Consider the following 14883-nt stretch of genomic DNA (forward strand, 5'->3'; position numbering starts at 1 on the left):
CGATGGACCGCCCAGCCTCCCACTCCCTCCTCCTCTATCGACTCCATCCAGTTCCTCGGCCATATCTTTGCCCCCAGCTGCTCAGATCCACCTTGGGATTCTCGGTCGTCAGCTCCCCCTTGGTGTGAGGATTTGCTTGCTCCGCCTTGGGCCTCTGAACCCATTACTCCACCTTGGCCAATTGACCAGTGGGCTCCTCGCTCCCTTGGCTCTACCTGAGGCCATCGTCCTTCCGGTTCCACCGGGACCCCTCGTTCCTCCAGCTCTGCCTGGGTCAGTCATCACTCTGCCTCTGCCATGGACTTTCGTCCACCCCTTCGGTTCATAGTTTTCCTCCTTCTCTCCGGCTCCTCATCAGTCCTCACTCCCACCGGCTCCGCCTCAGTCGTCTGACACCCTGGTTCCACCTCGGCTGTTCATCACCACAGCTCTGCCTTGGCCTCCTTGTCCTCTGATGTTGCTAGGTCTTTCTAGCTAAGCTAGCTATGTCTTTCTGTCTGTTAGGTTATTGGACTCTGCCTGGGTCTCCACCTCTGTTAGGTCGGCTCATGACTTTACCCTGGCTCTTCCCTCTTCGGCTCTGTCGTGGGTCATCCTCCTCCTGGCCTTGATCAGGGTCACCCCTTCCTCCGCCTACTCACCCATGGACCAGTATTTTTGTTTAGCCCCCCTTCCCACCACCAGAGTTTTGGCATCCCTCCCTCCCACTTCAGTGATGTATTGGCATACGGTGCCTACTGTGGAAGGGTGTAAATGTTTTACCTGTGTTAGTTCTTGTTTCCTTTGTTCCTGTTTGATGTTTCCTTTGTTTCCTTTGTTCCTGTTTGTTCCTCTTTGATCTGTTTGATGTTAGTGACCTTGCAAACTTGGGCAAATCCATTTTTTTTTTCATTCGTTGTATCGACCTGCTACCTCATTAACAGACTGTTTCCACACAGAGACAATTACAAAAACTCCAGGAAGTTGCATACAGGGTTCCCGCGGGGTCTTAAAAAGTCTTAAAAAGTCTAAAATTCAGAACTTTAAATTTAAGGCCTTAAAACGTCTTAAAAACGGCCAGATTTTCATCCGCGGTCTTAAATTTCATTTAGTCAGGTCTTAAAAAGGGTTTACACTCGTTTATTTCCAGAAACGCTGGCTGGTACGTTATTACAAAGTAGCAAAAAAGTATCGAGTCATAGCCTACAAAGCGGAGCTCTAGTGCAGGGTTCTCCCAACAAGTCGCTCACGGCCTGATTGGAGGTCGCTCGCCAAGAGGCCGTTCACATATCGCGTCTTTTGCGCGCTCAAGTGTGTTCAAATGTAGGCGCGCGGTAAGCGTGCTCATAATTGAAGCGACGCACTCGTTTTTTCCAGGCGCTGTCTGAAAGCTCAGTCAACAGGAAGGATGGGGGTGCAACCAAACACTACGGGTGTTTTTCTCTTCTCCGTAAATAAATCTTGTGGCAGAGCTACACAGCAAGCGTTTTTCTGTGGTGGAAATCCATTAGCTACTACAACTTATTTTTCGTTGTGGAGACGCAGGGCATGGTTGCATAGCAACGACAGACGCCGCGGGAAAATCGGACCGAATTTTACTATTAATAATAAAAGATAAGCTAAAGTGCATTGTAAATGTCAGTAATTTATCTTTTTTGACTCATTCTTTTTATAAAAAATAATTTAAAGTCTGAAATATGTGAGGTTTATCTTTTTATAAAACCTTTTTTGTCAAACCTTTATTTTAACTTGTACATGTTAGTATGCAAGACATTTTAAAAATGTTCATTTTTAATGGTATTATTTTAATGTTTATGTAAACAAAAAGTGCATATTGATGCTAAATTTATTTGTTATTTGCTGGTTTTTGACATAAAACTTGGTTTTCACAATTTCATTGTGTAGTATTAATACTTTTTGAACAGGATTCTGTGATAACCATGATCATTTTTGCCACTATAATCATGAAATTAAATGTTCATGCCATTTCATCTTTAGTTATGATCAACTGTGATCAACTAAAATCAACTAATTATGTGTTTTTTACAGTATAATATGCAAAGTACAATTTTCTATAAAAAAATTATATCTGATTCTGTTCTTTTCTCTGACACGCGTTGTTGGGTGTGGAAGGTTACTAATGTGATTTATCTGTAAATTAAATGAATGCTTTTTCAATTACTGAATTCATTGAAATAAAATTAATTCCTTGATTTGAATATTTATTTGGTAATAATGCGTCGTGTAGGTCTTAAATTTCAATCTTTGTGGTCTTAAAATGTCTTAAAAAGGTCTTAAATTTGACTTACTGAAACCTGCAAGAACCCTGTGCATAAAATCATCCATTTAGATTGGCGATCAGCAGATCATATTAGTGTGTGATATGGATCAGACAGTTAGTGAATACTGTGAGTGGAGGATGGAAAATTGACTTTTTGATGCAAAAAGACATTAGTGGATCTACGATTATTAAATAATGCACCAGATATGACCGCTATAAAATTATCCAATACTCCCACCCACTGATTACTGTAAACTTCTAGCACAATAATTCTGAAAACAGCACAACCCAAACCCTCCCTCTACGAACACAGATACTGTTTACACTGCCATCATCTTTTTTGCTTTAAGCATCGTGAAAGATTCTCACGAGAGTGTCTCGGGGCATGTCAGCTTTCAGAAAGAAGAATGAATCACGTTTCACCATTATTTTCTGGTTCATAATACAGAGCTGGACATTTTCACATGTGACAGTTCTGTGCCACACAGGAGAGGCTCATTTAAAATACATGTATTCTGTTAAATAGTGTATTATCGTCTGCTCGGGATCACACATGCTGAAACAAACTCATCAATTAAACATGTGAATGCAGAGTGACTGATCCAGTGAGTAGTAATGCCACGCTGTGCCCGCAGCACATACGCTGAACATGCCACTATCTGAGAGCTTCAGACTGATGATAAGTGTGTTTTATAGGATATTTAACGTGTCAGGCCTCTGACGTGTCAGTTTAATGCTCTGAGAAAACCTAACAGCAACCGCCCAGGAAGCATGTATATGTATATATATATATATATATATATATATATATATATATATATATATATATATATATATATATATATATATATATATATACACACGAGTAAGTATATACACTGCTCAAAAAAATTAAAGGAACACTTTGAAAACACATCAGATCTCAATGGGGAAAAATATCACGCTGGATATCTATACTAATATGGACTGGGTAATGTGTTATGAACAAAAGGATGCCACATCGTTTGATGGAAATGAAAATAATCAACCTACAGAGGATTGAATTCAAAGACACCCCGGAAATCTAAGTGAAAAAATGATGCAGCAGGCTTGTCAATTTTGCTGAAATTTCATTGCAGCAACTCAAAATGGTTCTCAGTAGTTTGTATGGCCCCCACGTGCTTGTATGCATGCCTGACAACGTCGGGACATACTCCTACTGAGACGACGGATGGTGTCCTGGGGTATTTCCTCCCAGATCTGGACCAGCGCATCACTGAGCTCCTGGACAGTCTGAGGTGCAACCAGGTGATGTCAGATGGACCGAAACACAATGTCCCAGAGGTGTTCTATTGGATGTAGGTCAGGTGAGCGTGGTGGCCCTTCAATGGTATCATTCCTTCATCCTCGAGGAACTGCCTGCATGCTCTCGCCACATGAGGCCGGGCATTGTTGTGCACCAGGAGGAACCCAGGACCCACTGCACCAGCATAGGGTCTGACAATGGATCCAAGGATTTCATCCCGATACCTAATGGCAGTCAGGGTGCCATTGTCTAGCCTGCAGAGGTCTGTGCGTCCCTCCATGGATATGCCTCCCCAGACCCTCACTGACCCACCACCAAACCGGTCATGCTGAACGATGTTAAAGGCAGCATAACATTCTCCACGGCTTCTCCAGACCCTTTCCTGTCTGTCACGTGCTCAGGGTGAACCTGCTCTCATTTGTGAAAACCACAGGGCACCAGTGGCGGACCTGCCAATTCTGGTGTTCAATGGGAAATGCCAATCGAGCTCCCTGGTGCTGGGCAGTGAGCACAGGGCCCACTAGAAGACGTCGGGCCCTCAGGCCACCCTCATGAAGTCTGTTTCTGATTGTTTGGTCAGAGACATTCACACCAGTGGCCTGCTGGAGGTCATTTTGTAGGGTTCTGGCAGTGCTCATCATGTTCCTCCTCGCACAAAGGAGCAGATACCGGTCCTGCTGATGGGTTAAGGACCTTCTACGGCCCTGTCCAGCTCTCCTAGAGTAGCTGTCTGTCTTCCTGGAATCTCCTCCATGCTCTTGAGACTGTGCTGGGAGACACAGCAAACCTTCTGGCAATGGCACGTATTGATGAGCCATCCTGAAGGAGCTGGACTGCCTGCGCAACCTCTGTAGGGTCCAGGTATCGCCTCATGCTACCAGTAGTGACACTGACCCTAGCCAAATACAAAACTGGTGAAAAACAGTCCGAAAAGATGAGTAGGGAAAAAATGTCAGTGGCCTCCACCTGTAAAACCATTCCTGTTTTGGGGGTTGTCCCACTGTTGCCCATCTAGTGCACCTGCTGTTAATTTCATTAACACTAAAGCAGCTGAAACTGATTACCAACCCCCTCTGTTACTTAACTGACCAGATCAATATCCCAGGAGTTTAACTGACTTGATGCTATTCTCTGATTAAAAAGTGTTCCCTTTATTTTTTTGAGCAGTGTATATATCACCAAGGCTGCATTTATTTGATCAAAAATACAGCAAAATCAGTAATATTGTGAAATATTATTACTATTTAAAATAGCTGTTTTCAGTGTGAATATATGTTAAAATGTAATTTATTCCCGTGATTAAAGCTGAATTTTCAGCATCATTACTCCAGTCTTCAGTGTCACATGATCCTTCAGAAATAATTCTGATATGATGATTTGATGTTCAAGAAACATTTCTGGTTATTATGCTGCTTCATATTTTTGTGCAAACTGTGATTCATTTTTTCAGGAATGTTTGATGAATATAATGTTCAAAACAGCAGCATTTATTTGATTAATATTTCTGATGTAAATTTAAATCTCACAAACGTTGGCAAAACTATCATCCTGGAAAGTACGAGATTTGCATAAGCAAATACTAATAAAAGTTATTTATTTTGGTGCTTTGATTTACTTTGACACATGGAACTTATATATTTACATATTAACTTATTCAATATTTACTTATGATATCTAGAATGCTCCGACACTAATATCATCGTCTTTATTTTTGGTTTAATTTGTATAAATACCACTGGCTTGCATGGGCTGCAGAAACACTCAAAGAGCTACATAGAAATCTAGAGATAACAACCATCATAAATATGCACACACTTACATGAATATGCATTGTTATGAATTCTTTGATGTCAATGCGAGGAGTTATTTGATTTGGCTCATTCTATTCATTCCCAAGTTCGAGTGAGGACAAAAAAACGTGTTCACTAGAACTCCGAGTTACCATGATAACAGAAACGACCTCATCATTCAAAACTCCCTGATCTCCCTGGTCTAGAAGCCCAGATGTGTCTCGTCCTGATCAGAGGATCTGTCCTGAACGGGATCTGACAAAACTCACAGGAATAGTCTGTCCTATTTTTATGTGCTCAAAGATTTAAACAGCTAAATAGTTAATACACGACATAATTACAGTATCTATTGCCTAAATCGTGCCAGAACTTTCAACGTGCATAAAACAACAGCCTACAGAAAAGCTTTCCTGTAGCTCAAACTGAGTGTTGGCGCTTCCAATGCCAAGGTTATGGGTTCGATTCCCAGGGAAAGCAAGAATTGTTAAGAATGTGAATCTGTGAACCTTGAAATGCAATATAAGTTGCTTTGGATAAAAGTGTCTGCCAAATGCATAAATGTAAATATTAGTGGTATTTGCTCATGCAAAACTTGACTGCATAATGCACTGTTTTGTTATTTATTGATTTTTTTCAGCAGTTTTCTGGTCCAGCAGCTGAAAACAGTGCGTTTGATCAGTTAGCTCATACTAAGTATCAAAGTTGGTCCTGCACCATTTAAGTGATTCCTATTAACCCAATTATTCCAATTAACCCTATAAAGCCTACTGTATGATATCTGATGCACACATTTATAAGGTCTTTGAGTGATCAATATGATCAAAATATGCTGAAAAACCTGTTGCACTACATTTCTTCTGTCATCTGATTAATAGTTTAGACTTTATAAAAGGCATTTTAACGTAAATTGTACAAACGTCCAACTTTAGCTTGTGCTTCACGTGTCTTTCTGCTGTCAAATCTGCACTGTTGTTTTATAAAGTAAACATAAAACTAACTTTTGTATTGTTGGGAATATTTCAAGATGTACACTTAAGCAATTATTAAGTTATTATTATTATTATAATGTGTTGTGAACTTTTGCAGCACGTTTCTGTATTTGGTTGTGTTGTGAGTATTTGGAGCAAACGTGTTGTGAAACTGATGATGTTTTCTTAATTTGTGGGTGTTTTTCTATTTGCATGTGTGTTCTTCAGTTGCAGTGCGCTGAGCTCTCTCGGCCACTGTATTTTTTGTAGAAAAACCACGTTCAGAAGTGAGTCTCAAATATGATCATCAGGCTTTTGAGGAGGGTTTATAAGTTCATCTGTCAATCATACTGCATTATATGCTTTAAAACTACAGAGCTTTGATCATAAAACTAAACATATATCATCTTACTAAGACATATTAGTGGTAGACATAGAGTGATGACTGATATTTATACGCATTTTATGTAAGTATCTGCTGTAGCTGTTATAAAGGTCTCACTGATTTACTTTTTTGACCGTATAAATATCAGAATCAGCATAACTACATAAAATGTGCTTTTTTCCTCCCCAAATATGAGCTCCATCCATGAAATCCTGATGTGAAATACAGGATATCCGATAAAAAACACATGCAACCTTTTTTATAAGGCTCAATAAACTGTAATAGATGTTCTGTTATTTGTTAAGCCAGGCTTTACAGGGTTAAACCCGCTCAGTGTTGGACAGGTGGAGATGAACAGTCCTGTATGATGTCTTCTCAGCATCTCTTCACAGCTCAGCATCAGTTATTCCTGTCCATCATGAGCAAACCAAATCAATCTCACCACGACAAGATCATATCTAGCTATATCAGATGTTATTTTGGCTTTAGAGCCTAACAATTCGTGACCTGACCTAATAACCAGAAGTAAAACTATGATATCAATTACAGTAAAAACCGTCACCCAGCAGGTCAAACTAGTTCAGTATGTGATCATCTGTCACATTTTCCTCCAGGCAAAGGCAAACCGTCACACATTATCCTCACTCATTAAACAGGTGAAACCGCATCTGAATGTAGGGAACAGGTATGACACAGCCAAATATTTACCATAGTACTGAATGATTACCATGTTCACATAAGCTACTATTTGCATTGTACATGTAGTAGGCTACACAATACTAAAAAATCCACTACTTTTTATTAGTCACTGGCTAAAGCAAGTTATAATTGGAACTATGTATGTTTACTAAAAGTGACAGTAACAAAATGACATACTGAATGATTTCAATTGTATTTACAAGGAACTTCAAAACATAGCCTATCATGGTATTATCAATATATATGCAAAAACATGGTTTTGTCATTAAGAGTTGTGTAACGTTTGTTGATGTTATTGTTAGAAAGTTTCACTCTATAAAAACCTCTTTGTTGAGTGAAAAAGAGTTTAACTTTGGGGTTTCGCTCTTTAATAAGTTAGTTTCTTACCGTGCGTGTTTCCCGTGCTGCGCGCGGTGTTGTTTCTGATGGCGCGCGCCCACCGTTCCGCCTCGCGCAGGTTCACGTCCTCCTCCTCATCATCATCGTTATTATCCTCCGTATTGAGCACGAGCCGAAAGCGACGCTCGTCCCTCTGGCGAACCGGACTTGAAGACATCCACCGGCGCCGGTACGGGTAGAAATACGCGCACAGATACGCGCCCTGGTCCTCGCGCTCGCCCCGGTGCGCGCGGCTCCCCAGGCAGTCGCGCAGGTCCAGGTGCTCGGATGAGGATGATGGTGGTGATGAAGGGGGGTTGATCCTCTGGACCGTGAGGCAGCTGTCCGACAGACTGAGCGCGTACGTGAGTCGCCCGGTGTCCGCGTCCGTAAACACCCCGTGCATGCGCGTATCCGCGGCGGGCCCGTTCCGCTGATGCTGACGCGAATCACGCGACGCGTCCGGTTCATCCATCCCGCGACGGGACGGTGCTGCAGTGAGTGCGCGTGCTGTGCCGCGGGACGCTGTTTAAACACGTGCGCGCGCGTGTGTGTGCGCGAGAGAGAGAGTTCACATATCTCTCCCTAGTGACAGAAAAGCGGCATGACATTAAAATATCGGAGGCAAAGGGCGTGACCGTGACAGTCTGAAGATCACACACACTCCTCCGTCGCCAAAAAGTGCTGAGATTATGACGGTGATCTCTAAAGAATACCGTTGCCTTAAAAACGTATGTTACCTTAGTATTCAAAAAATCACAGTAGTTTGTGTAAGGTTATTACGTTTACTTAAGGAGCGCTTGCATACTTAAAAAACAATAAAACAATAAAAAACTTAAAATATAAGATAAATGTTAACTGAAATAAAATACAATTAAAAACATAAACTTATTTATTTTATTTCGTTTATTTTAACAAGCATTAGCTTATGGGGCGCCGTTTGTAAAGCGGCTCACGCTGAAAATAACAGCAACATTTTGTCACATTTAGCTTCAAACAATGTTTAAAAAACTGGTATGAATTTTTGACGGTCACTTTTTACCACATTTACAACAATATTTGTCAACTTAGAGATATTTTAAATAGTTAAATCTAAATATTAAATGTTACACCTAAATGTTAAATGTTAAATCTAAATGTTAAATCTAAATCTAAATGTTAAATATAAATATTAAATCTAAATGTTAAATCTAAATGTTAAATCTAAATGTTAAATCTAAATCTAAATGTTAAATCTAAATATAAATCTAAACGTTAAATCTAAATGTTAAATCTAAATCTAAATCTAAATGTTGAATCTAAATGTTTCGGGTGAAACTAAATATTTAACTAATATGCAAATTCCAAATGCCGGTAACCGGAAGTGCCAAAATAAAAGCTCGAGGAGGTCAGTGTGTGTTTATAGTGGTTTATAGCATGGTTTATAGTGTCAAATATCGAATAAAAAACATCTCATCCGAGGAAATGGACTTTTGGACATGGATTATCGTGATAATAACTACCTAAAATAATAAACACGTTTGGTGAAACTGTATTTGAAGAGTAGGCTAGTGTCACTTTTATGAAAAGTGCGGGACTTATGACCTGTAACTTAGCCATAATAGCCACGAGGGGGCTCACTTTGACTGAATATCATGTCATCACTCTCATCACGAAACTCTACAGTTTCTCCAAACGTGTTTATTATTTTAGGTAGTTATTATCATTATATTATAGTTATTATTATGAGATGGTTTTTATTCGTTATGTGACACTATAAACCATGCTATAAACACACACTGACCTCCTCGAGCTTTTATTTTGGCACTTCCGGTTACCGGCATTTGGAATTTGCATATTAGTTAAATATTTAGTTTCACCCGAAACATTTAGATTCAACATTTAGATTTAGATTTAACATGTAGATTTAGATTTAACATTTAGATTTAGATTTAACATTTATATTTATATTTAACATTTATATTTAACATTTATATTTAGATTTAACATTTAGATTTAGATTTAGCATTTAGATTTAACATTTAGGTGTAACATTTAATATTTAGATTTAACTATTTAAAATATTTCTAAGTTGACATTGTTGTAGGCTAAATGTGGTAAAAAGTGACCATCAGATTCATACCAGTTTTTTAAACATTGTTTGAAGCTAAATGTGACAAAATGTTGCTGTTATTTTCAGCGTGAGCCGCTTTACAAACGGCGCCCCATACATTAGCCTAAAAAGATATATTAAAAAAAACGTACTAAAATGACAAAAGCACTATAAGAATTATTTAAACTAACAGCAACAAAAAAACTTAAATATAAAACTAACAGCAAAAAAATATATATAATTAACTGAAATTTAAACCTGTAATCTGCCAAAACTGGCCTATAGTGCAGCAATTATACTAAAATAAGATATTTTAAAAAACAAACAAACAGGTAATGCCATGGTAGGCTACATATCCAAAAATATATATATTTTTAAATGTTATGTGCATAAAACACATTATTACCACAGTAGTACAAGCAATAGAGCTGGATCTCTATTGTATAGAGCTACAGGAAAGTAAGAGAGAAGAACAACTTTTGAAGCTGATGATGATATTTATGCAGAGGTGGGAAATCCAGGGCCCAAAGAGTAAAAGTCCTGCCATATGTTTATTCCACCCATGAACTCAGTCATCTGATTTCACTAATTAGTTCTCTCTCCTGTCTGAATTAGCAAATCCAGGTGATTGGAACAAAATACTGTGGAGGACTTTTACTTTCTGAACCTGGACTTTACACCTCTGCATAGCAATGCCACATGTCAGCCAAGAGCAAAGAAATAAACCAGAACTGGACCTTATCGAAGCCAAAAAATAGTAATTTCAGCCACAGTCTCAGATGAAATCAACTGAAGAGAAAAGAAGACATTAAATCTGTGAAGATCTCAGCAGAGGAGGATTAAACAACTCCACAAACAGCATTACCAGCTTCACTTATTACTAACCAGACTGACTTTATTTCTGTCAGACGTCTACAGAAGTTTTATTGAGAATTAACAGAGGTTTAACTCTAATGTGTTTCATTTGAAGTCACCATATCAGTGATTAGTGTTTCCATTAGTTGGGCTCTTGATTTTGTTGATTTTCCAGATTTTGTGGCTATGATAATGTCCAGTTCTGGTTTATTTCTTTACTCTTGGCTGACATGTAGTCAGAAGTGTAAAGTCCAGGTTCAGAAAGTAAAAGTCCTCCTCAGTATTTTGTTCCAATCACCTGGATTTGCTAATTCAGACAGGAGAGAGAACTAATTAGTGAAATCAGATGACTGAGTTCATGGGTGGAATAAACATATGGCAGGACTTTTACTCTTTGGCCCCTGGATTACCCACCTCTGCTAATATGTACCTTTGAGGGACTAATATGTACTCTTTAGGTACAAAAGTGTACCTTTTGAAAAGGTACCGCCACAGCGACAGCTTTTTTATCTTTTTTTCTGAGAGTGTATTGCTAATTAAATGAATATCACTGTCCACAATTTTATATGTAAGCTTTTTGGACAATGCATCATCATTTTACTGTAACATATTACACAATATCATCTATATTTAATGCAGCAGTTCTGAACAAAAAATATACATATTTACTAATAAGACACATCAGGTCTTTGGAACTTTTATTGCACACATGAGACTTAAATTATTATCAGCGAGTTATGGTGGCGTTTTGGCCCCAGTCTAAAAGGGCTGTTATAAGTTTTACACGCCACCAGATACCACTGTGTTTGCCGAGTTTGAAGCCCCCCAAGCTTCCACTCTTTTTCGGCACAAATAGAAAAAAAAGCCCCAAAGCTTCATAATGCTTCATCCACCCATCACTACTCGCTAGCTAATGTTTTCTGATTTTACTGTGTTTGAGGGACTATTTTGTCACACAGATGAGTCAGCTAGGGAAGAGGAAGGACAGGCATCACAGCAAGGGACAGCAGGTGGATTAACTGCAGTTAGTGATCTAGGGACTCCGGAAAGCGGCCCAAAGCAGGTTCATCTCCCACAGTACCCCCTCAGCCAGTTTGGAGCTCAACAAAGAGCATTTAACAAGACATGGTTTGAGCAATTTAAATGGCTGGAGTACAGTGTAACCAGAAACTGCACATTTTGTTTTTCATGTCGCCTCTACGGCAGGCAAAACATTCGCGCTAATAAAGATGCACTCAGTTGCTCTGGTTTTTCAGATTGGAAGAGGGCTTTGGAATCCTTCCGGAAGCATGAAAGAAGTGCCCTCCACATTTCCACCATGACATGCTGGCAGAGTTTTAAAAGCACAAAAACTCATGGGGATGTAATTGAGCAGCTGAAAACTGCTAGTGCAGCAGAAATCTCAGAGAGGCGCCAGTACCTTCACCGTATTGTGGCAGCAACCACCTTTTTAGGAAAACAAGGCATCCCATTCCATGGGCATGATGAGCAGGAATCTAGCCAGAATCAAGGCAACTTTATTGAATGTATGAAGCTCCTTAAACAATTTGACCCATTTCTACAAGAATATACTCCCCCTTCTCATACCACTTACCTCTCTCATTTTTCCCAAAATGAAATGATAACCAGCATTTCACAAGAAATCACAGAAAGCATCATCAAGCAAATGAAGATTGCAAAGATGTACTCTGTGATGGCAGACGAGGCCAAAAAGACGCAAAAAGGCGTAGTGCGAGAGTGTTTTCTTGGGCTTCGGAAGTTACTGGGCTTTGATGCAAAGTCCATTGCAGATGAGATAGAGGCAATGTTACAGTCGCACAACTTGGGTGACCTACTGTGTGTTGCACAAGCCTATGATGAGGCATCTGTCATGAGTGGAGCAGTGGGCGGTGTCCAAGCCCGCTTCAGAGAGCGACACCCTGAAGCAGTGTATGTGCACTGCTGTGCACACGAACTCAACCTTGTTCTGTGCTACACATGCAAAGCTATACCTGAAGCTACCGCATTCTTTGAACTGCTGGAGAATGTGTACACATTTTTCAGCAACTCACTTGTGAACCACAACAAGTTCATAGAAATCCAGAAACAACTTGGATTAAGGCCATCTGAACTTGTGCAGCTCTCCACAACAAGATGGGCGTGCCAGGTGAGGTCTGTCAATGCTGTCTTGAACAATCTTTCTGCCATTTTAGCGTGTCTCAGCAACATTAACACATCCATGGCCCTAGGGATCCAGTCAAATCTCTGCAAGACAAAGACACTCTACATGCTTGTGATGTTTTCCAAACTCCTCGGCATAACTGAAGGTCTACACCGGTACCTGCGGGGGGAAAGTTTGGACTTGGGCAAAGCAGTTCAGTACGGCAGTCCTTCAAACTTTGACAGAGCTCCGCACAGACTCTGGTGGTGAAGATGTGTTCAGGAGGGCCATGGCCTTATGTGAGGCAAATGACATCCAGCTCCCTGTTGGTCCCAGGCAAAAACAAAAAAGATATGATGGTTTTGTGGTGGAGTCAGCCTGTGGGTCAACCTCCAATCTGACCACCTCAGATGAATTCAGACAACAGCTTTTTTTATCCATGCCTGGACAGGATGGTAGAGGAACTCACCCATCGGTTTTCAGGTCTGGGAGAAGCACTTATGTCAGGTATTCATGCTTGCAACCCAACCACAGAGACCTTTCTCTCTGAAGAAGCCCTCAAAAGCCTTGCTTCCCATTATAAGATTCAGTTGAAGCCAGAAGAACTCCTAGTGGCTAAAAGTTTCATCAATAGAAGGATGGAGAAAGAGACCTCCACTGTGTTCCAACTGCTTGATGAAGACATGTTTCCCACCCTGAAGGCTCTCTTCCAAGTTGCCCTGACGATTCCAGTAAGCAGCTGCAGCTGTGAACGCTCCTTCAGTGACTTGCGCCGTCTTCATACATGTTAAGGAACACCATGGGTCAAGACAGGCTCAACGACTTGGCCATCATGTCAATTGAAAAGGACAATTTGAATGACATCAACTCTGACAGCGTTATTGACAGATTCGCTCAATTAAAGCCACGCCGTTACAGCCTTATGTTGCCGCCACAGAAATAGAAGACGACAAAAAATGCTTGATCAAGACAACAATAGGAGAGCAAAGATTTAGAGGGTTTGCGAGAGAAAGAATGGAGGCACGGCAGTTGGAAAGGAATACAAAGAAGAAATAGAAGAAAGTGTGTAGGAGGAAAAGAATGGAGATGCTTAATATGCTAGTTACTAAATAGGTTAGATATACATAATTTCTGTATGGTTAATAGCTTTTACATGTATATATTTATTAAATTCGGAGAAAGGAGATAAGTCTGAAAATGAGCAAGGAGGAAAAATAAGTGAGTGAAGAGGCAAGGACACGAATACACCTGTGGAGCAGGAGAAGCTGGAAGACAAGAGGAGGGGAGATGATGAGGAGAGTGAGAAAGAAGTGAAAAGCAGAAGTTAGGAGAAGGAGAGAGGAGAAAAATGTGTGATGAGGAGTGGAGAAATAGGAGAGAAGAGGACAAGTGGAAGTCTGGATTTGAGGAGTGGAGAAGAAAGGGAGTGAGGGAGAAAGCAAAGAAATTAGAGATGAAAAGAAATTAAATATGAAAGCAGGTGAATTGGAAGAGGGACAAGAGATGAAAATGCGTTTAGCAGTAAGGAGTGAAGAGCAGATGAGTAAAGGGGAGCACAGATGCCAGAAGTAAATGTAAGAGAATAAGATCTGCATTTAATCTTTTTTGCATCTTAAGTTTGTGACTTATACTTTCTTTGGTTTATACTTTCTTCTTTCAGTGGACGAAATTTCCAGAGATGAGTGGAGCATGAGTAAGAGAAGAAGAGGAAGGAGAAAAGTGGCCAGTAGTCAAACAAATAAAGTACCGTAACATAATAATATATGGTCATGTTGTTTATCATACTGTGCTATTTCCCAAAGAAATATAATATAATTTTAGTAAATGTTCTTCTGTTGGCCTGATATTCGATTCAGAGTATTGAAGAGCACATTTAGCCTACTTGGCACTGCAGCATTTGCTGTTTGCTAGTAGAGCAGCCTGATGTAGCAAATTTGTCAGCTAAGCACAAACTAAACAGAACTGAACTCTTAAGATTAGTAATGATGTTTACACCAAAGTCCAATTTTACCTATATATGCTAACTTAAAA

At 39.9% G+C, this 14883-nt stretch overlaps 1 protein-coding gene across 1 annotated transcript in view; it reads right to left on the bottom strand.

Moving 5' to 3' along the window:
- Positions 1–8352, bottom strand: part of sphk1 (sphingosine kinase 1) — a 26718-nt gene extending 18366 nt beyond the window's left edge. The window contains exon 1 of the mRNA XM_084087031.1: positions 7775–8352. Within this exon, the coding sequence (XP_083943157.1) occupies positions 7775–8240 (466 nt within the window). The 5' untranslated portion in view covers positions 8241–8352. The remainder of the gene's footprint in view (positions 1–7774) is intronic.
- Between the last annotated feature and the right edge of the window lie 6531 nt (positions 8353–14883).

The sequence above is a fragment of the Abramis brama genome, assembly GCF_963993115.1.
Source record: "Abramis brama genome assembly, chromosome: 1".
Classification (NCBI taxonomy): Eukaryota; Metazoa; Chordata; class Actinopteri; order Cypriniformes; family Leuciscidae; genus Abramis; species Abramis brama.